The sequence below is a fragment of the Mauremys reevesii genome, linkage group 12 (genome assembly GCF_016161935.1).
Source record: "Mauremys reevesii isolate NIE-2019 linkage group 12, ASM1616193v1, whole genome shotgun sequence".
In the NCBI taxonomy this organism is placed as follows: domain Eukaryota; kingdom Metazoa; phylum Chordata; order Testudines; family Geoemydidae; genus Mauremys; species Mauremys reevesii.
In genome coordinates, this window is record NC_052634.1 from 611,067 (window position 1) to 635,045 (window position 23,979).

The 23,979-nt window shown below is 45.8% G+C and overlaps 1 protein-coding gene across 1 annotated transcript; it reads right to left on the reverse strand.

Annotated features, from left to right (window-relative positions):
• Positions 1–570: 570 nt before the first annotated feature.
• On the reverse strand, positions 571–12,065 carry CXCR5 (C-X-C motif chemokine receptor 5). The gene is made up of 2 exons (XM_039496594.1): positions 11,954–12,065; positions 571–3,706 (listed from the first exon to the last, which is right to left on the reverse strand). The coding sequence occupies exons 1-2, from the start codon at positions 11,990–11,992 to the stop codon at positions 2,627–2,629; spliced, it is 1,119 nt and encodes a 372-aa protein (XP_039352528.1). The 5' UTR covers positions 11,993–12,065; the 3' UTR covers positions 571–2,626.
• Between the last annotated feature and the right edge of the window lie 11,914 nt (positions 12,066–23,979).

Genomic DNA, 23,979 nt, shown 5'->3' on the forward strand with positions numbered 1-23,979 from the left:
TCTCCTTTGAGTTATGAACAGTGAAATAATGTACAAACTGTACCTGGACTTTGCCACAGTAGCACAGTTTAAACAAACTTTTCGGCATTTCTCCCTGCTTGGACCATAAGAATCACCTCATCAGCTTCACTGGGGTCCTCAGTGGCTGTGCTGTGAACACCGCAGGGAATATTTGATTTTTTTTTTTTTGTTAACGTTACATCCAGGGGCGGCTCTACCTTTTTGGCCACCCCAAGCAGTCATGCGCGGGAGGCGCCCCGGAGTCGCGGGAGCAGCGGACCTCCCGCGGGCATGACTGCAGAGGGACCGCTGGTCCCGCGTGGCTCGGCTGGACCCCGCGGCTGCGGACGGTTCGCGGGTCCGGCGGCTCCGCTTGAGCTGCCGCAGTCATGCCTGCGGCAGGTCCAGTCGTCCCGGGGCTCCGGTGGACCTCCCGCAGGCATGTCTGCGGCAGGTCCGCTGGCCCAGCCTATGGCCCCCCCGCCCCGGCTACAGGGGACGGGCCGCTCCTCGGCTCGCAGCGGCAGGATGAGCTGGGGCCCCAGCCTTTTGCCGCCCCCTAGATTTTGCCGCCCTAGGCACCAGCTTGTTTTGCTGGTGCCTAGAGCCGCCCCTGGATACAGCTCTTGGAATTAAAAAAAAACAAAAAACAAAACAAACTCTAAACCTTGGACTTTTCCCGTTGGGGTTAAAGTTGGTAAAAGGCTTCACCAATCCTCCATTTTGGGCTGAATTTAGCCCAGTGGTGATCCTTTAAATATGGATCATTCCCCTACTTCTGACAGATCATTTTTTCTGGAAAGGGGTGAGTGAATTGTAGTTGGTCTCTTTGTTATTGGGTGAATGCTACTAGTGACCCTAGCACAAAGCTCAAACATCTACCCTGCCACATGGGCAGTTTGACAACACTGAAATTAATACTGATCAGCAGAAATAGTTTTAGTTTTGCTTAGAAAATCAGGTTAATTTTGGAGCAGATTTTTACAAATATATTTGTGGGTAGGTTGTGCCTAGGATGAGTGGTGGCCAGTGGCTCTTTAGGCAGAACTATAACTAATACATTTCAAGCCAAAGTAACACTTTACCTATTAAGAAAAATTAAAGAAAGCAGCAGCATTGCCTACACGTTGTCCCTGTCGGTGTGACAACAGCTAATGGAAAACAACATAGTTAAACAGAGTCCCTTATGGCTGCTGGACACAGCCTTACACTGAAATAACCCCAGCTGTGGGTTAAAGCTGCTGTCGTGAGTTTGGTGCATGTCTGTGTAGAGTAGGCCTGATCCTGAGAGCTGTGGGGTACCCACAACTCTGGTATGAAGTCAAAGTTCAGACCTTTTTACCCTAAAATCTAATACGTGAAATTTTTAAAGACACCATTAATGCAGATAGAGCTAAAATGCCTGAAAGCGCAGTACAAAGCATAGCAAAAACTTTCCCTTGTCTCCCCCTGGAAAAAAAACACCCCACCCCACCCCAAACTCCTCTTCTCCTTCCATGTTCTGTTTTACTCTGGAATAACAGGAATTCTTGCTCTTAAAGCCAAGAGATACAGCAACCGACCCCCAAAGCAAATCAATAACATGCTCAGCCTTATTTCCCTCCCCCTCCCACCCGGTAATCAAAGTAGGAGAGGGTCTGTGCCAGCGTTCAGTTACAAGGCTGGACAGGGGCTTCTCAGAGAATATTCACCCTCAAAGGAAATCAGTTAGTTCCAGTAAGTCAGTAACTGGAATTATTAATAGAAATAAAATGGATTGGAAGTGAGTGAGAAAGTATGCAGCTGATGGGCAGGAAAGGAATTCCTGACAGTAAAGTCTTTGGGCCTATGGAAGAGTCTCCCAGTGTGAGTCGCAGAAATGCCCCCATTTGGGATCGAGACACCCAACCGTCCCAAAGCCCCAGGAAAGGCACAACAGGAGACAACCCGACTTTGGCTGGAGGAAATGGGCTGGCTGCCTTACAGGCCTCTTCTACTTCCAGATTCTGTGATGCAGTCAGAAGAGCAGTGTCCATTCCTTTGTATTGACCAGAATGGTGTGTAACATGCAGCTATGTGCCCAAGTAACTAAAACATACTCTAAACTTCTTCATATTGTACATGACTTTGATTAAACATAGAACTGTTTCTAATTAAAAGCAATAATCGGGCTGTATCACTTTCTTCTGAGCACCTCAATGAGCTGCACAGACTAAATCATGCTCTTCCATTTCTCTGATAAAAATCTCTCCGTCATCTGGAATTTCCTGTTAGTCATTTCTAAGGGCCCGATTCTGTGGTTGGCTCTGCACATGGGGCTCCTCCAGTGGGGAGAATGCAGTATCAGAGCTAACTAACTAGGGTCCCAGCCAGCCCCTTTGCAGTGGTTGCTATGTAAAGTCAGTATTTACCAAGGGCTACACAAACCATTTCTCCATATACTTAGCAAAGGCAGTAACTATGTGGTAACACTTGACAAGTATTTGTTGTTTTAATGGTGGCCTTTAGACCTCAGTTTCTTGTGGAGAGGAGGGAAGTAGTAGGGATGATACTGAGGCAGAGCTGAGTCTTGCACCAAGGGCATTACATGCTCTGCTGGCCAGGATCAGCAAGGTCTATCTCAGCCCTGTGCCCAGTTCTTTCCCCACTAGAAGGTGCTGACAGAAGTGATGGTGTCCGACTCAATCCCACTGCTCTTCCTCGTCACATCAAGGATCTCCTGCAGGGTCTCTTGGCTTATGCAGCCCAGGTCCCGGAGGATCCGGAAGAAGTCGTTACGGAACTTGACTCCAACAAAGGCATAGAGGATGGGGTTGAGACAGCAATGTGTGAAGCCAATCACCTCTGTCACCATGATGCTGGTGCCCAGCTGGTCCGCCAAGGCACAATCGTTCGGTAAGGTTTCCAGCTTGTCTAGTGTGTCCAAAAAGATGACCATGTGGTAAGGGCTCCAACAGAGTAGGAACACCCCTGTGACCAGGATGGCCACTCTCACGGCCTTCTGCCTCTGCAGCCGCTGAGACTGGCACAGGGTTCTCACAATGGCTGTGTAGCAGTAGCACATGACCAGCAGGGGCACAAAGAAACCCACAATGTGATACAGGAAGCGGGTTGCCAGCCACATGTTGCTGCCATGAATCCCAACTTGCTGGAAATTGCAGACACTGTGGTTGCTCTTGTCTGACCAGACCTCCATGAGCACTAGATCGGGCAAGGTCAGCACCAGGGAGAGGAACCAAATGGCCAGGCAAGTGAGGTGGATGGACCTGACTCTGCGCTTCCTGTAGGTGTGGATAGCATACACTATGGCCAGGTAGCGATCCACACTGATGCAGCCCAGCAGCATGCTGCTGCAGTAGAAGTTGATCTTGTGGACAGCGCTGAGGACTTTGCAGAGGAAAGTGCCGAAGATCCAGCCAGTCAAGCTCTCGGTCACGCCAAAAGGCAAGGTGAGCAATAGCACCAGATTGGCCAGAGCTAGGTGAAAGAGGAAGTTCTCGGTGGTAGTGCGGGCGCGCTTGTAACGCTCCAGGATGATCAGTACTAGGGCATTGCCCAAGGTCCCCAGAAGGAATATCAGAAGGTAGACTAAGGGCACAAAGATCTTCTTGAAAGGATGTGTGGGATCACTAGCCAGTGATGAGACTGTTTCTGGACAAAAGTAGTCATCGTAGGATCTTGTGGTGTTGTCATTGTCATTGTAGTCACTGAATTCCCCCAGCAAATTCTGCAGAACAGGAGGAGAATAATTACAGGCTGCAGTTTCTGTACTGCCATTTCCCAGGAGAAAGCCCAACCATTACATAGGAACTGCCAGATGAGTTTAGACCGTAGTTGATTAAGTCCAAGGCCCTGCCTCTGGACAATAGCCAGCACCAGATATTTCAGAGGAAGGTGCAGGAAACCTCCAGCAGCAGATGTGGGATAATCTGCCACCAGTGAGGGTCTCATCCTGATCTTTGATTGTTAGAACCTCCTGCTCCAGCATTTAAGCCAATGTCTATCTCTCTTACATTACATGTTTTATCATTAACTAAAATATTTCTTGATATTCTTGTTATCCATATAAATATACTAAATGGATTCTTTGCTTCAGTCTTCACGGCTGAAGATGTTAGGGAGATTCCCAAACCTGAGCTGGATTTTGTAGGTGACAAATCTGAGGAACTGTCACAGACTGAAGTGTCACTAGAGGAGGTTTTGGAATTAATTGATTAACTCAACATTAACAAGTCACCGGGACCAAATGGCATTCACCCAAGAGTTCTGAAAGAACTCAAATGTGAAGTTGCGGAACTATTAACTAAGATTTGTAACCTGTCCTTTAAATCGGCTTCGGTACCCAATGACTGGAAGTTAGCTAATGTAATGCCAATATTTAAAAAGGGCTCTAGGGGTGATCCCGGCAATTACAGACCGGTAAGTCTAACGTCGGTACTGGGCAAATTAGTTGAAACAATAGTAAAGAATAAAATTGTCAGACACATAGAAAAACATAAACTCTTGAGCGATAGTCAACATGGTTTCTGTAAAGGGAAATCGTGTCTTACTAATCTATTCGAGTTCTTTGAAGGGGTCAACAAACATGTGGACAAGGGGGATCCGGTGGACATAGTGTACTTAGATTTCCAGAAAGCCTTTGACAAGGTCCCTCACCAAAGGCTCTTACGTAAATTAAGCTGTCATGGGATAAAAGGGAAGGTCCTTTCATGGATTGAGAACTGGTTAAAGGACAGGGAACAAAGGGTAGGAATTAATGGTAAATTCTCAGAATGGAGAGGGGTAACTAGTGGTGTTCCCCAAGGGTCAGTCCTCAGACCAATCCTATTCAATTTATTCATAAATGATCTGGAGAAAGGGGTACACAGTGAGGTGGCAAAGTTTGCAGATGATACTAAACTACTCAAGATAGTTAAGACCAAAGCAGATTGTGAAGAACTTCAAAAAGATCTCACAAAACTAAGTGATTGGGCAACAAAATGGCAAATGAAATTTAACGTGGATAAATGTTTAAAGTAATGCACGTTGGAAAAAATAACCCCAACTATACATACAACATGATGGGGGGCTAATTTAGCTACAACGAGTCAGGAAAAAGATCGTGGATAGTTCTCTGAAGATGTCCACGCAGTGTGCAGAGGCGGTCAAAAAAGCAAACAGGATGTTAGGAATCATTAAAAAGGGGATAGAGAATAAGACTGAGAATATATTATTGCCCTTATATAAATCCATGGTACGCCCACATCTCAAATACTGTGTACAGATGTGGTCTCCTCACCTCAAAAAAGATATTCTAGCGCTAGAAAAGGTTCAGAAAAGGGCAACTAAAATGATTAGGGGATTAGAGAGGGTCCCATACGAGGAAAGATTAAAGAGGCTAGGACTCTTCAGCTTGGAAAAGAGAAGACTAAGGGGGGACATGATAGAGGTATATAAAATCATGAGTGATGTTGAGAAAGTGGATAAGGAAAAGTTATTTACTTATTCCCATAATACAAGAACTAGGGGTCACCAAATGAAATTAATAGGCAGCAGGTTTAAAACAAATAAAAGGAAGTTCTTCTTCACGCAGTGCACAGTCAACTTGTGGAACTCCTTACCTGAGGAGGTTGTGAAGGCTAGGACTATAACAATGTTTAAAAGGGGACTGGATAAATTCATGGTGGCTAAGTCCATAAATGGCTATTAGCCAGGATGGGTAAGAATGGTGTCCCTAGCCTCTGTTCGTCAGAGGATGGAGATGGATGGCAGGAGAGAGATAACTTGATCATTGCCTGTTGGGTTCACTCCCTCTGGGGCACCTGGCATTGGCCACTGTCGGTAGACAGATACTGGGCTAAATGGACCTTTGGTCTGACCCGGTATGGCCTTTCTTATGTTCTTATGTTATACAATCTCTTTTGAATCTTATTAAGTCCCTGGCTTCAACTATTTCCTGTTGCAAGGAGTTCCTCAGTCTAATTACACACTGCGTGAACAAGTATTTCCTTTTGTTAGTTTTGAATTTGCCACCCTCAATCTCATTGAATGTCTCCTTATTCTTGTGTTATGGGACAGGGTGAACACACGCATCCAGTCGGCTGTCTCTATCCCATTCATTATTGTATAGACTTTTTTTATCAGGTCCCCTCTTATTCAGCTATTGCTAAGGTAAACAATTCCAGTCTCTTTTCATAGATTTTGTCCCCCAGCCCTTGATCATTCTTGTCACCTTTCTTTGACCCCTTCTAATTCCACTGTTATCCTTTTTGGGATGGGGGACCAGAACTACACAGACTGCCTGGAGGAGGATGTCTTGTTGGTTTATATAGCGGCATTAGAATATTCTCCATATCATTCTCCACCCTATTCCTTGTTGACACTCACCAGTTGTTTGCTTTCTGAGCACTGCTGCACACTGGGCAGAGCCCTCCATCGAGCTGGCCGCCCTTTCCTGAGTTGATGCAATTAATTCAGAACCTGTAAGGGCTACGAATAGCACATTTCCCCTCCTACGTGCATTAGTCACCACTGTGTTGCCCATTTCACCTGGCTTGGTTGTGTCCCTCTAATAAACTTTTCTGTAGTTTTCTATCATGTTAATTCCATATTCTGTTCCCAAAACTACCGTCACACACTGGCGCTAAGGACTTTCTCTGATTTGTCTGTAGGGTGATTACAAACCATGCTGTGTCTTGAGACAGAAGATGTATTGCCACTCCTCTTGACTCAGTGCTGTCCCGCAGTGTGACACCCCGGCTGTCTGAGCTCCTTGGGCTGAACTACAGCTGGGAATTTGTGATATCTGGTCCACGCCCAATGTGCAGGCCGTGATGCTGCCACACAAACCGAGATTTGCAGTGGGAACAACACAGCAGCTGACCAATGGAGTGAGCTGTACGTAAGCACTGGAGATGGGAGGGCCACTGCCTCCTACTTTTAAAAACCTGGCTGGGAGGGAGCACACTGTGCCTGGCTGGCGGCAGCTGGGTTCTGCTCTGCCTTGTGGCACATGCATCATGCTGGTCAGGTCCTGGTTTGTGTTGTTTTGCATGTCTGCAGCTGGTCCTTCACCTGTTGGTGGCTGAAACCACAGCAGTGGCTTCTAGGGGCTGGGGCCTAACCAGATTTGGGAAGCAGGATGGACCCACTACCCAAAGGCCTTGGGCTTGCCAGCAAGGAGGGTAAGGAGCGAGGGAAGGCAGGGATTTAAAGAAGATCCTGCTGGTGCGGGGCTTGCCCTCCTCACTTTTATAGTCCTTTTGGCACCCATGGAGCTGTATCACACACCAAGTTTTTTATTCAAAGCAGAAATCAAATCAAAGTCCTGAGCACTAGAACGCTGCCAAAGCCCAGCCCTCACATGGAGCACATGCTCTGACTGTCCTGTGCTGCTCCAGGCAGGCAATGGACAGAGCCTAATGCTAGCCAAAACAAGAGTGCTTGGGGAAAGGGGAGGGTAGAAATCAATGAGGAGAAGAGGAACAAAGGGCCAAGCAAAGGCTCATGGCAAAAATGTTACAGACAGCTCAACAAATACTAACTAGAAAATGGTAAGGGTTCCCCTGCAGTCAGGCTGAACGCTCTCCCCCTCCCAACACCTTCTCTGGAGACTGAGACTCTTGCACTGACCACAGCGGAAGTTTCTGCTTGCTGTTTTCATACCTTTCACTGCCAGCTGTAGCTGCCTGCACCTGCTGCACCTTCCCCCATTAGCCATAGTTCCTGCTTCAGCTGTTTTCAGAGCTATTTTTTTCTTTTTTTGGTTGCATTTTTTTTTTTAGAAACAGCTCAACTGTCCTGTGAAATACAGTGAGTGTGAATCTCCCCAGTCATGAGACCCTAGGCCACATGGCAGAGGCAGAAAGCTCCCTGGTTGGGGACAACCCCCTGAAACACACAAGCTATCTCTGGCTGCAGCAAGTGAAGGTCTCACTTAAGGCAATGGCATGTTGTTAGCTTGTCACCCATAGAGAGCAACCCATGGGACGTTGCACTGTGGCAGAGAGCTGTAGCTGCTGTGCACTCAGGCAAATCTTTAAAGTGCAGCTTTGGAAAATAGCACGGTGCTGGTGCTGCTTTACTCGTGTCTCCCCAGCGCCTCCTCCTGGCAGATGCTTCTGGGACTTAGCCAATAGGCCAAGAGGGCAGGGAAGAAACCACACACCCTCAAGCCAGTCCACATAATTGGTCGGGTTTTCTGCCTTCATCTAAAGCAACAGCAGGGCACCAACCTGGAGGGACCAACACTCACCTCCACTAACTAAAACTCTGCAAAAGAGGAGAGATGGCAAAGGGAGTCTTTAAACTACCCTTAATTTCATATTTTTCTGTTCCTAAAAATATTTCCTAGCAACTGCCTAGCTCATACATACCAGGAATTAATGATGCCCATGGAACTTGTGCTAATAGCACTGACTATGGCAAGGACCAATGCCCACGGTCTAACCCAATGCTGGGGTGGTTATATAACCTCATACCTGACAAATACATCCTTAAGGGGTTCTTGTTTCAAAGGGCCCTTAGTATCTATGCCATCTGCAGCCCACCAGCTGCTGTACTATTAATGTGACACTATGAATGTGCACAGCATCTCATCAAATGCATACAAGGTTCCTTCTCTAAAAAGCTTACATTTTCCCTTAGCAAAACAAAACTAAACAGGCTGCTCAAGAGCCAGGGAAGGGTTGGGGGGTTCCACACATCAGAGGGAGGAGGAGATGCTGCAGAACAATTTGGAACTGCAGGGTTAATCACAAGAGCGCAGCATGGTGTCAAAAGAAAAGGATAGAAATCTTTCAAAACATGAGCAGTGACTGCACAGTGCTAAACGGTTTTAACTGCAGAGAGTGGCTGTCAGCATCACCTTGCATTTACAACAGAAGATGCAGCACTCAAGCACCACTATCTACCACCATCTCATCTCTGATAAGGTGACAGGTAGGGTATTGTTTGTTTTTTACTGTAAGCCACTCGCCTCTGGCTTGGGAAATGTGCACAGTACTGTGACTGCGCCATCCTCTCATGTATGTCTCAGGCTGGGAGAGAGCAGCAAGTGTGGGTGGGAGCGGACAGAGATGAGTCAAAGAGACAAAGTATTTAGGTATCATGAATCCAAGCTGAAGCTGAAGCAGAAAGGGGTTGGAGCGTAGCGACAAGAGTTGCATAGAGTGTGACACACTAGGGCTATTGGAACACAGATGTGAGGGACCTGACCGCATTCAGTACGGCAGGTGCAGAGATTAGTCCCCATGACTCACAGGGGCAACAGGCTGTTTCCAACTCCTGCTGCTTGGCTAGGGACTCAACATTTTGCTTTAAGGATGGATTTGCTGGGAAAACCATGTGTGTGCTTGTGAAAGCCTCTAGCCCAGGGGTAGGCAACCTATGGCACAGGTGCCGAAGGCAGCACGTGAGCTGACCCTCACACTGCCTGGGTCCTGGCCCCCAGTCCGGGGGACTCTGCATTTTAATTTAATTTTAAATGAAGCTTCTTAAACATTTAAAAAAGCCTTATTTACTTTACATACAATAATAGTTTAGTTTTATTATAGACTTATAGAAAGAGACCTTCTAAAAACATTAAAATGTATTACTGGCACGTGAAACCTTAAATTAGAGTGAATAAATGAAGATTTGGCACACCGCTCCTGAAAGGTTGCCGCCCCCTGCTCTAGTAGCAGGAAAAAGGGGCCTAAAAATAAGGAAGGAGGAAGGAATAGAACAGGAGGCTTATGTAACAGCTTCCGTTTGTCACTGCTGTGGGTATTTGTGTGTAATGATGGGGAATTACATGTCAAAAAAAAAAAGAAACAGAACTGGCAAGCCAAACATGGCAATAATTGTGTGTGTATCTTCCCTTGCAGGAAGATAGAGAGATTACATTTATTTAATGCAATCCCTCAGGCTTTCTGCTTAAGAGGCTCCTAGAAAACAGAGTTGGAAAAGACATCCCCCACCTGTGAAGGCATAATTTAAATCCCACTTAAGCAGTCACAATCCCCATGAAGCTCTGGGCAGGGCAATGACCAGTTTGGGAGTGCACTGCATGCTTAGTTCATCAAGTTCAGCCGCCCTCAAGTGCTAGAAGGACATTAAACTGATTCTACTCTACCTCACAACTACCCATCTCTTCAGTTCCAAAGTCATCCTTGTTCCACACAGATCTGGTGTTCCCCTCACAGTTGAATATCATTTACAGATGAGATAAAGTCATGGAGCTGAAGTTCTGGAAAGTTATTCCCAACCAAGGAACAAATCCCACAGCACTTTAATTTCCCTGCATTAATAATTTTGTGTCTGTCACAGACTACATCCCCTATCTAGACCTGGGCAGGTTAAGCAGTAAGGAAACACCACTGATCTTATCTGTTTTTCTGCCAATAGGATAATTTATATATAAGGTATATAACTGAGAGGAGGGTGAAAAGAAAAAAAAATCAGAATTGGTCTAAGATTCCATTAAGAGTTGTGCTGCAGAGCTTACCCACTGGATTCTGTACTTTGACCACTGCCATCCCAACCTGCCGCTCACTGTGCTTTGCCCCTGCACCCAGCCAGTGCTGCTGCTGTTGATATGCTGCTCTCACTTTTCACTTTTTTCATTAAGGAGTGAGCTCTGCTTTACTTCCAGCTAAACTCCACCACCATGATTCTCCCGCTTGAGCCTTTAATTTAAAAGGAGGGGTCAGGGTGATCAAAGAAGGGGGAAAAAAACAGGAGTACTTGTGGCACCTTAAAGAAGTATCGTTTGCAAAAAAAATCTGACAAATAATTTTGTTTTAAAGTTTTCACAGGATTTTTCAACCAAACAAATAAAAAATTGTTCGGGAGTTTGTTTGTTTGGTTTGGGGGGGGGGGGGAGGTGACGGCTGCTTTTTCCCTTTTCTCACCTTTCCCCCCCACCCCAAAGGAAACAAGGAAGAAAAAGGTAAGGGGAAAAATTAAACCAAAATGGAACAAATACATTTTGATTTGAACAGAAATAAAACAATTTCCTTTGAAAAGTCACCTTTAATTTAAAAAAAAGTTGAAAAACTTCTGAGCTCCTCTATTTAAAAGCCAAGCTTTGTGGCAAATCTGCCATGAGCTTTCCTTAGCATGGAACAATCATCTTTTACAAGATATTATTATTTTCAATTTACAAGGCTAATTAGAGGATGGAATATGCTCTGTCATAATTCAAATCTAGGATATTTGTAGTATAGCTTCCCTCCTGGTCAAAAACCCTCTAACATAAATACGCTACAGCCTGTAGCCTACAGAACTGCTCTCAGGCAGGCTCCGCAAGGCAACCCACTCATAGAAAAGGATAAAATGAAGACAGGGATGTGAGTGTACAATTATGTTATTGTGGGATGTAGGTCTTTCATGTGTTTCCCAATGTTATTGTAGCTTACCCAGTTACGCCTGTTTGTTAAAGTTAGTGGTTTGATTTCCCATGCCACTGCACCTTGTGCACTCATTTACACCAGTGCACAGTGGTGTAAAATGCTGTCAAGTCCAAATACGTGTTTTAAACCCACTCTCTGCTGGTTTAAATGACTACACGAGGTGGGCTTCTCTCTAAGCAAGTTAACTTAGGAAGGAGATGCATCTGATTCCCACCATCTCAGAATGAGCCTTTTGGCCACAAGAACAGAGGCTGCAATCCCAGCACTGACAGCAGGAGAATTGTAGAGCCAACCACTGATGAAAACACTTTAAAGATATGGCACAAATAATCATAGCATGTGAGAAGGGCTGGCATTCTCATCTGCACCTCCTGCAGCTGGCAAAAACATCCCTAAATAGGTGCATTGGGGGACTAATTATGTTGGTTTGAAATTTTAGCTCAAGACCAAACTTATCTAAACAAAAGAGGGACAGTATGTGTTTGTGGGTGGGAGAGATTAAAAGCTAAGCTCCTCAGTCCAGATATAACACCCATCACCCCCTAGAATCCTCAGCCTAAACTCATGGACATTGCAAAAACAAAGACCTGTGCATGACTTACCATGTCATAGCTCTTCATAGAGATGCTGTAGGGCCCCATTATTTGAGAGGCTCAGTTTTTCTCCTCCAGTGGTTTGGGTAGCGGCTCTGACAGAGAATATGAACCAACTTCCCTTTTTGATGAGGGGTTAATAATTTAACTGAATGGGGCGGGGAATCTAGTTCTCATCAACAACGTATTGAGCTTTTCAACTTTGCAAGGCAAATGAGCTCAAAGCTCAGAATGACCTATTTGAACATCAGATTAGAATCTCGCTCTATCATCTTTACTTTAACTGTTTTTTTAAAGTAAGGTTTTGAATAATCTAAAGCTCCCATAATCTGCAACAAAGCCCCCAAAGTAGTTCACTGCACAATGTGGTGAGTCCCTTCCCAAATGCTTAATCCAGTACAGAGTCTAGAGGCTTTTATAGAAGACACTGCACTGCGTTTGGGCAATGTACAAAAAATATCTCTGATTTTAAGATATGTTCTACTCATGGGAAAAGTTTGTTTCCAACCCCCAAAATGCCTTGGATTGGGTATGGACTGGATTGTCATGGCCCTCTGACTCTAATAGCACCAGCTGCTTTAAGCCCTCAGCTTTTCTCTTCGTCCCTCTCTCCTGCACAGCTCCAAAAGGCTGCTGCTGGCCACATTCTGGTGTGAACCCTGGCAGAAATCTGAGGAGAGGGGGCATGTTACCCTGCGTGCCCCCCACATGTTGCCTTGGGAAGATACGTTACCAGGTATCAGGAGAGGTGGGTCCACCCTGGGGGCTTAGCCAGGCATGGAGGGTGGAGAGTGCCTGTCAGGGAGGGGAGGGTCGGTTGGTCACCCGCACTGTGTGAGAAAGGTATGCGAGAGTGTGTATGTGTCACCGCTCCCTGTGTGAGCCCTTAAGTCTTAAAGATAAGAAAGTAAATAAAAAGAATCCAAACTACTCAGTATTTCTTTTTAACAGGGGCTCAGTCAACTTCATGTTAATTTGAATGTTTGAACTGCATAGTTCTGATTGATTGTCACTGAACTTGCTTGAATATGAGCAATTTTACCAGGTGTCCCGTAGTCAGCATAGGGAAATATGGTCACCCCAGACAGAGACCATATTGTGGAGGTGTGAAGCTCTGACGAGGGTAATGCCTGATCTCTGCAAGGCAGAGTGCATTGGCACTGAGGCCGCCATGCTGGAGTGGATGTCTGAATGAAAGTCATGCAGAGGAAGTGGGGGGGCACACTCTGTGGTTTCACTGGCCTTTATGCCCCTCAACATAGGAGCAGCAAACCACTGAACTGGCTGCAGTGAGTCCACATCTCCTTGCCTGTAAGGCAATCAGCTTGAAGACAAGCAGGCAGCTGTGATGAGAAGCACCTCTGCCCCTAAGATGCTGCATTCCGTTCTGGGCACATGGCTGGTCCTATGGAATATACTATACTGTTCTTCCACACCCACCCTGCCACTTCCTGCCTGCCAATGTGGAGAGAGACAGCCAACCAGAGAAGTTGCTCCAATAAAATATATTACCTTACCCACCCTGTCTGACAGACACATACACATTTTATGGCCTGTGTGGACTTGCCTTCATGGCCCAGGAGTTATGGCTGAAAAGCAGGTATCCAAACAAGAGGCAAGAGCGCACACTCTGCTAGGGCATGCTGTTGCCAGGGGAATAGGACATGGCACTTTGGCTGGTACACTGACAGAGCAAGGCCTTATGTAGACTCATGAGCACCAGAATGCAATTGTCTGGGACACTGCAGTACCAGAGCCATGTAGTACAGTACTGGGAAGAGCAACACACACTATTTAGAGGCTGGAACGACTGAGAGCTAAAGAAGCTAATTTGACTAAACGCGCATGGGAAGGCAGATAGCTACAGGTATTTGAAGGACATAAGCGTCAAGAAAGAGAAAGGCATCCTTTAGAGAGGCAGTGTAGCCCCCTGGACTGTGATTCAGTAGACCTGGGTTCTATTCCCAGCTCTGTCACTGACCAGCTGGGTGACCATTGGCAAATCACAGCCCCTCCCATGCTGCAGTTTTCCCCATCAGCAAAATGGGGATAATGATACCAATGACCTTGGTGAAGTGCTTTGAAATCTACAGATGAAAAGTTCTACCAAAGTGCACACTATTATTATGGTACATGGGGTGTAACTAAAAGCAAATGGGATGAAACTGGACAGTGGGAATCGTAGGCTGGAAACATCTTCCAATGGTGTGAACTATGGGCCAGTCTGCACAGAAACCCTGCATGTATCTGGTATAACCCTGCTAGGCATGAGCCTTACAAATACAGACACACACGAGGGAGCAACAAGATGCCTTCATTTAGGAACAGGCTTCTGATCTTTAAACTTTATGCAGCAAAGCATGGAGGTAGAATTACCTCCAAACAGGTCCAGCAACTCTCTCCTATTGCACGGAGCTGCGTAATGACAGCCTGCCACTTGTAGTAAGATGAGATCCTGAAACATAAACCCTTGGTTTCAGAGGCCCGGTATGAGGCTTAAAGCCTGAACTAAAGTAATGGTCAAGACTTTGCTAACATAAAGCAAAGTTAAGCTGTGAGCCAGAGGCAGGCCCTGCTCACAGGAGCTGACAAGGAAAGGGCTGATGTTGCAAAAATACACATACCTAAAAGGTACTGGACAATAGAGATATAAACAGGTGCCAGGATGGTACCAAGAACACTTTGATATTTGCACATTCCACACATAACAAGAAACAGGCTGATCCATCCTAAAGACGGGCAGAAGGGTAATATGATGGCTAGAGTTGTCTTGTTCAAACCAACATGTACAAGGAGAGAGGCGGCACCTTACTACATAGAGGGATTGTACCTCAATACGTCAGGAGTGATATGTAAAGTGTTTGTACCTGTGTATAAGAATGCATCCCTGAGTGGTTGTCTTTGTATGGCCTAGAGGGCAGTGGTAAATCCCGCCACTGACTGAGCCGGTCCATTGTCAGGGAGCACATATGTACTATGTAGATATCTCATTCGGGGAGCTAGAGACTGTGTTTCGTTTGGCAATAAACCTGGCTGGGTGCCTTCACACCTTATCGGAGTCCGTAATCACTGGGTTTTTCTTATGAGATCTGTTGTGCCAGCTATCTGCAGAGCCTGGGCAGCACAGAGGGAACACACACACGCAGCTGGCTGTTATCATCATTGAACAAAGCAGAGCACCACCCCGGTGATGTCTGATGACACCCCTGATAGTGTCCTACCCTTCCTTTCCAGACTCTCAAGCTGAGTTTGCTGGGAACCTGAAGAAACTCATGCATCCAGCCAGTTAAGGTAAACCAGGACCCCCCCCAAACTCCCTATTATTTAGTGACTAAACATCTTTGCACACACCCAGGCACTTTCCAAAATTACAAATGAGAGGGGCCTTCCCTGTAGCCACTGCCAAAACACTGCATCTCTCAGGAGGAAATGCATCAAGCAGAGTTGGGCACAAAAAGAGTAGACCTCAAAAACTGCAGCATCACCAATCTATTGGGGGTTCCATGGATACCATGGCACACCAAGCCTTTTCAGACACTGTGTCAAAACTTCAAAAGCAAGGGCTGTAGGTACTTCAAAGGCTGTGCTGTAAGGGCTGTAACACCATTAGTCCCCAGCATGCATGTGTGCACACACACATACAGCTAACAGGAAAAGACTATCTGCTATGGCTGGCTGGGAAAGGAAGCAGGTACAAGGAAAGGAAGCAGGTACCTGTAGTGAGGCGGCCCGGCTCCCGGCCGCACCTGAGACGGCCGAGCCAGAACAGCCGCCGTCTCAGTGGGCGGAGCCACTGCTGCCTGTCCCCACCCCCCGGAAGTCCAGGGGCGGGACAGGAAGTATAAAGGCCCGGCCCCAGCGCTCAGTTGCTGCCTGGCGGCCGGAGAGGACAGATGCTCCTGACCGAGCTCCTGCTGGACCGAGCCTTTCCCGAGCCCGGTACCCTGAGGAGGACTGCCCGAGCCTTCCCCGAGCCCGGTACCCCGAGGAGCGGTTCGAGCATCCCCCCAACCCGAGTCCTGAGGAGCAGGCCAAGCTAGCCGTCCCTCAGCATGTCGAGGAGCCCATGGTCTGGGACCCAGCACCGGACATCAGAGATGAGCAGGTACCCATGGAGGGGGAGATGGAAAGTAGCCCCGGGGGTAGCTGACCCCAGTCTGGCTACAGCAGACTTTGAGCCGATGTCGGTGTGTTGTGGTCAGGACCCCACCGACACAGCAGCAGACTAACTGCCGCTGGTAGGGCCCTGGGCTGGGACACAGTGGAGTGGGTGGGCCTGTGTCCCCTCTGCCACCACACTCATGGGTGGCAGTCGCCCCCTCACACCAGCGCTCAGACATAGAAGTCTGGACTTACCTGCTGTTTGCTCAGCCCCTGCCTGAGGGTCTGAGCCTGTGAACTGCTGGTTGTTGCCCCGCCCTGACCAAGGGCTGGGCTTCACTAACTGTTGCTGCTCAGCTCCTGCCCGAGGACCTGAGCCCCTGAACTATTGTGGTTGCTCAGCTCCTGCCCGAGGACCTGAGCCCCTGAACTATTGTGGTTGCTCAGCTCCTGCCCGAGGACCTGAGCCCCTGAACTATTGTGGTTGCTCAGCTCCTGACTGAGGACCTGAGCCCCTGAACTGTTTGTTTTGCTAAGCCCCTGCCTGAGGGTCTGAGTCCCTTGAACTATTGTTGGTTGCCCCGCCCTGACCTAGGGCTGGGCTTCACTAACTGTTTGTTTTGCTCAGCTCCTGCCTGAGGACCTGAACCTAGAACTGCTGTCTGTTGCCCCGCCCTGCCTAGGGCTAGGGCTTTACTGACTCTGTTGGCTCAGCCCCGCCTGAGGGTCTGAACCTAGAACTGCTGTCTGTTGCCCCGCCCTGCCTAGGACTAGGGCTTTACTGACTCTGTTTGCTCAGCCCCGCCTGAGGGTCTGAACCTAGAACTGCTGTCTGTTGCCCCGCCCTGACTGAGGGCTTGGGCTTAAATTACTGTTTGTTTTTGCTCAGCCCCTGCCTGAGGGTCTGAGCCCTTGGACTATTGTTTGTTGCCTGCCCTGACATAGGGCTTGGACCTTCGGAGACTGAACTACTGATTGAGGCCGTGTAGTGAGGCGGCCTGGCTCCCGGCCGCACCTGAGACGGCCGAGCCCCCACACCGGACTCTTACAGTACCCTAGGGGCAAAACCTATGCCAGCGAAAAGTTAACTCTGCCTTGCAGGGCTGGGCAATAGTATGGGAAAGGCTAACCTTCCTGTCATGGTTCATCAGACACCTTCAACTCTATTCCTTCCTGGGAGGACAAATCAGTTCTTAGGGCTTGTAAGACAGGGCCTGGCCCTGGTGGTGGTATTGGTCTCATGTTTGCATCATCTCACTATTGGCAGGTACATGTTCTCTGCTCAACAGTCTTGAGCTTTGGGCATCACAATGCAAGCCCCCTCCTCAGACTTACCTTGTTCTGCTCTCCTGTACACACTAGACCCAGACCTCTGGCTCAGTTCTCCATTTGTCATATGTTACTTTGCTGCAGTAGGTAGCTGCTCCCCTACTGGTCTCACTCTGAACCGCACTCCTCTCCTTACACCTACCCCTTCCCTGGGGAGACTTCCCCTCAGTCTAGCTGCATCCTCTGCCTTTCTGCAGCATCTAATTGACTGCCCCTTCCATTTCTGGTTCACCCTGAATCTGTGGGCTGCTTGTCAGTTTGATCTGCCACCGTCCGTGCTCCCTGGCAGCTTCCACACCTTTTGCAAACCAGCGTCACCTTAATATTCTGGGACCCCGGAGCAGCTTCTCCTGGGCTCACTCTGCTCCCTGGCTCCTGCTTTTCCCATGAAGCTGCATATCTCCATGGCAGATTCCTACTGGGCTGTCTCTTCCCAGCCTCCATCTTGCCAGGCCACTGGACTGCTACAGCCTCTCACCTCCAACCCTTTGTATGGCTACCTTTCATGGGGGTGTTGCTGGCCTCCTTCCCCAGGAACTACATGCAACAGCCACTCTCCTTAGTGCTTAATTGTCCCGGGGCACTGCAGCCATCTCCTGCTCTAGACTTGGGCCATGCCTTCCAGGGGATGAAGAGAAGAGAGACAGAGCTGATCTATCTTCTACTCTTCTTCCTGCCTCAGCTATTACAGATAGTCTCTTTGTGATCAGGTTCTTTCAGGACATCCCAGATGTCCAACACCTACCAACTTACTGGCTTTAGGTGAATAACCATACCTTATCCAATTAAAGCAAGAGCTGATAGTAGCAGCTTAGCCTGGTCAGGACACTGGGGGTAAAGAGTGTAATTAAAAAGCCATGGATCTTTAATTATTTGCAAGAGAATTCAAAGGGTCCGTGCCAAGGTTTTAGCCCGACAGTCCTTTTAAGGAGAGCTCACTATTCCAGAGTTTGTCTCATGACAGCGTCATGGTTTTAATGGCACTGTTGCACGGCTTAGGAAGTGCTCAGTATCTCACAGAAGTAGGTCCATATTGTGCCTTTCAGATTATTTTGAATAATTAATGAAGCCTCAAGTGGTTAGGGCAGTAACATCATCTCAGTATTACAGATAAGTACAGAGAAGCACAGAGAAATGAAGTGACTCATTCCTCAGGGTTACAAAGTGAGTCAGTGGTAGAGTTGAAAATAAAATCCTGACTCCCAGTCCCCTACTTAACTGCAGGACCACCTAGCAAATATAATCTTTGTTTTATCATCCATGATAAAAGGGATAATAGAAATTCTGGCTCAAAGAGAAATCATCAGGCAAGCTGCTCTTCCCCTGTGATGAAGAGCTGAGAAACCCGACCCTGTAGCAGCTGGAGTGAAGTGAGATTCCTGGTCATTTTGATATTAGGAAAAGCCTTCATCCCCTAGGGAATTTCAGTCTGTCATTGGAGCCACGTGACAATCTGGGTAGGTCTGGTGGAGTGTTAATGGTGAAGAGGTGGCAGGATGATGACAACATTTGGGGTATTCCCGTGAAAGGAGACTTTATGCATCTTTGCATCAAAACAAGAACTGAAAGTGGAATAGAGACAGATGCAAACCAGAGACGACTTTCAGTCTGAATAACTTTTAAAAGTACCACCCTGAAGGAAATTAAAAATTTATAAGTAGACCTTAAAATGAACTGCTTGCATCCATAGGCCAGCACAGCCTGTACACTCCTAAACCACCTGCCTAGACACTAGCCCCAATGCCATTTAGCTTGTGCTGCTGGGCCATGGCAGGAAGTAAAACTCCTAAAACGGACGGATTTTTAAAAGAGTCAAGCACCCAATGGTTCTTACTGACTGCATTAGAAACTACTGCATGCAGGGCTATTCTGAAAATCTGGCACAACTGTCCATCACTCTCCATTGCTCAGATCAACTCCAATCTAGGGAAGGAGGATTATGAGAGGCCTCACAAATGTGTGGAGGAGGTTTGCCACAGTGTGGTGGCACAGTTAGAGTTTTGCAGGCAGGTAGGAGATGGCTAGAGTGGGTGAGGCGTGTAGGTAAGTGGATGGGAGCTGGATGGGGGCTTGTATTTAGGGAAAAATCAGGAAGTCTAAGGCATAAAATGCATTGCACCTAGCAAGAGGGGTTCTTTATACATTCGACGCAAGAGAAAGATGAAGGAAAGTGTAAGTCCTCTACTTAGTGGGGAAGGGGAGCTAATAACAGATGACAGCAAGAAGACTGGGGTGTTTAATTCTTATTTTGCTTCAGCCTCACTAAAAAGGTTAATAGTGACTGTCACTCAATACAACAAATATTAACAACAAGAGGGGAGGAACACAAGCCAAAATAGAGAGAGAATGGGTTAAAGAATCTTTAGATAAGTTAGATGTATTAAAGTTGGCAGGGCCTGATGAAATTCATCTTAGGGTACATAAGGAACTAGCTGAAGCAATCTCAGAACTGTAAGTAATTACCTTTTGAGAATTCATGGAGGATGGGTGAGTTCCAGAGGACTAGAAAAGGGCAAACGTTAGTAGCTATCTTTAAAAAGGGGAACAAAGAGGACCCAGGGAATTATAGATGAGTCAGCCTAACCTTTGATACCTGGAAAGATATGGAACAAATTATTAAACAATCAATTTGTAAGTACCTAGGGGATATCAGGGTTATAAGGAGTAGACATCATGGATTTGTCAAAATCAAATCATGCCAAACCAACCTAATTTCCTTCTTTGATAGGGTTATTGACTTGTGAATGGGGGGGATGGGACAAGAAGTAGTGCAGAGTACTTAGGAAGGAAAAAATCAAATGCACAACTACAAAATGGGGAATAACTGGCTAGATGGTAGCACTGCTGAAAAGGATCTGGGGGTTATAGTGGATCACAAATTTAATCTGAGTCAACAATGTGATGTAGTTGCAAAAAAGGCTAATATTCTGGGGGATATTTAGTGTATGTAAGACATAGAAAGTAATTGTCCCGCTCTATTCAACACTGATGAAGCCTCGGCTGGAGTACTGTGTCCAATTCTAGACGCCACACTTTAGGAAAGATGTGGACAAGTTGGAGAGAGTCCAGAGGACAGCGACAAAAATTATAAAAGGTTTAGAAAACCTGACCTATAAGGAAATGCTAGAACAACTAAACACGCTTACTCCTGAGAAAAGAAGACTGAGGGGGAACCCGATCATCTTCAAATATGTTAAGGTCTGTTAAAAAGAGGACAGGGATCAACTGTTCTCCATGTCCACTAGAGGTAGGACAAACAGTAAATGTCTTAATCTGTATCAAGACTTAGGTTAGATATTAGGAAAAACTTTGTAACGTTGTACTTAAGCGCTGGAACAGGCTTCCAAGGGAGGTTGTGGAATCCACATCACTGGAGGTTTTTAAGAACAGGATAAATAAACACTGCCAGAGATAGTTCTAGTTCTAGATAGGTCTAGGTTTACTTGGTCCTGTCTCAGCACAGGGAGCTGAATTTAATGACCTCTCAAGGTCCCTTCCAGCCCTACATTTCTATGAGTCTATATATTTGTTATTTTGCATCAAACCTAACAAAATAATGACAACACAAATTAAATAGCTTGCCTTTTCTTCCCTGGGACAGAGCACTGCAGTATTTGATACAGCTGGGAAACTTCCTAAGATAGAGTCTATAGTGATATGTTTGTTCAAGATTATAATATAGAGAGGCTCACTCAAAAGGGACAGTATTATGAATATAAGAATTTTGAGATATACCCTGGAAACAGGGGGATTGAGAACACAGTGTAGCTGTATACAGCAGCTCACCACAGATATTCTCTATTATTTAAATAAAAGTTTTATTTATTTCTCATTCACGGGTTTGTTATTTAATAACCCCCAATATCATTACATGGTGTCAGAAGTGCAGAGTGAGGAGACTGCAGTAATTTTGAAGTTAACTCCTGTGTTTAAAACTGAAAGCAGAGGCAAGAGTATTACGTGGAGCAACAAACAGAGATGAACAAAAGCTTTTGTATGTATTCTATGAGCACAACAGTAGCTTGGCTAGCTTTAGAAGGAAGAAAGCCAAAAATGAATGTGTTGCAACCTTTATCCAGTCTGCAACTGTCAGGCAATGTTTCAGAGAATTGGAAAAAATTCCAACAGAGATTTTAATTATATTTAGCAGCCACAGGGGCAAAGGAGCGAAATGATAAAGTGATTTTGTATGTTGCTGGGGAGGAGGCATCACACCCACCCACCCACACCCCAAGGGGGAAGGTATGAAGTTAATTAAAATACTGACTAAATTTGAGAAACATTTCATGACAAACAGGAATGAGCCCTTTTGAGAGAGACAATTGTTTTTACATTCATGCAATAAACTGATGACACGATAGAGCAAAGTGTCACAGAATTAAGAAGCCTCAGTAAAACCTGTAACTTTGGTGAGCTGACAGATTCTCTGGTCAAAGACAACATATTGTCTTCAATGCCACAAATTATTCTAAGAAATAGACTACTCCATGAAGGAGATTTAAATTTAGAAAAAGCTTTCCAGCTATGCAGGGCAGAAGAAACTGTGAAAGCACAAGTCAAAGAGTTGACTTCACCAGAACAGATTATCCACGTACTAAGTACAAAAAAAGAGTATAGCCAGAAAAGGTCAAATCAAAAAGTGCAACCACTATGAAAACCACTACTGCAGGTTGACTGGGTACAGACAGTTATGTGGAAGGTGTGGATCACAGCATGGCCCAAAAGAGTGTTGTGACTTTGGTAAACTGTTATAAATGTGCAAAAAAAAATAATTTTTTTTTGCAAAATGCTGTAGATCCTAAAGGCAGAAAAGTCAAATGCACACAGTTGAAGACAAGCTGGTTGAAGAGTTTTATGTAGACGTGCTGGGATCAAGCAAAACTGATGAGAGGGACTAGATATTACCAAAGAAAGTGGAGGAAATAATTATTCCACTCCAACTGGACACAGAAGCACAGGTTAATGAGAAACTGAAAATAAGACCAAAACTTAAAAAGACAAAAATAAAAGTAACTGGTTATTCTGCAACAAATATACCAGTGAAGGAGATGTGCATTGCTAGCATCTAATATAAGAACATCATGTACAGGCTCCTGTTCATTGTAGTACCAAAGGAGGTGACATGAATTTTAGGCTTGGCAGCTTGTGAAAATCTGGTAAAACAGGCGTTCTTACTACAAGATCACACTAAACCTAACTATGAGGCTCTCATTTGGGAATATCATGATCTGTTTCAAGAGCTGAGTTGCTTGCAGGGTGAACATACAATCCAGATAAACAAGCAAGTCCCTTCAGTAATCCATCCAGGTAGAATGGTGCCATTTGCACACCATGATAAACTCAAGGCTGGGCTTGCAAGATGGAAGCAACACAAGCAATGCACAAAATTTAGGAGCCAACGGAATAGGTGAGCTCCCTAGTAATTGTGGAGAAAAATAACTGCCAGCTATGTATATGCTTAGATCCAAGAGCCCTCAACAAGGCTATACAAAGAAAACATTTAAAACTGCCAACCAGAGAAGAGTTTATGGCTCAATTTGTGAATGCACAATAGTTCGGTAAATTGGATGCCTCCTCAGCATTTTAGCAGCAAAAAATAACTGAAGAAGGCTCAAAACTATGCACATTTAATACCCATTTGGAAGATACTGATTCTTACATCCACCTTTCAGCACAGCTTCATCACCAGAAGTGTACCACAAAATAACACCCATGATCAGTGGTTTGAGCATTGGCCTGCTACACCCAGGGTTGTGAGCTCAATCCTTGAGGGAGCTGCTTAGGGAACTGGGATAAAAATCTGTCTGGGGATTGGTCCTCCTTTGAGCAGGGGGATAGACTAGATGATCTCAGGAGATACCTTCCAACCCTGATATTCTATGAACATTTTAATGGTGTTGACAACTCAATCGATGACATTGTCATCTGGGGCTCAAAGAGGAGCATGATTATAGACTTCAGAAAGTCTTGGATGCAACTAGAGCTGCAAACTTGAAACTAAATAGAGAAAAATGCATTTTAGAGGTTACAGAACTGACTTGCACTGGAGATATTATTTCCAATGAAGATGTCAAACCTGATAAGAGGAAGGTTTCAGCCACTGAAATTGCCACATCTCACCAAAAGACGTACCCAGGTTCCTGAGAGTGGTTAATTAACTTAGAAAATTCATACCTAATCTGTTTACAAAAACAGTGGCATTCAGAAAACTCCTAGAAAGTAAAAAATTAATGGTACTGGTGTGCAGAACAGGAGGAATCATGAGAAAGTTTGATACCAGAACTTATACAAAAGCCAGTGTTGAAGTAGGACACATCAAACAGGCATATTAAAATTTTCAGCATATGCTTCACAATCTGGGTTAGGCACAGTGAGTTTACAGAAACACGATTGCGGGCAACCAGTAGAATATACATCCAAACCACTGACTGATACAGAAACCAGATAAAATAAATAAATTAATGGAGATATCCTATCTCCTAGAACTGGAAGGGACCTTGAAAGATCATTGAGTCAAGTGCAGTCCCCTGCCTTCACTAGCAGGACCAAGTACTGATTTTTTGGTCCAGATCCCTAAGTGGCCTCTTCAAGGATTGAACTCACAA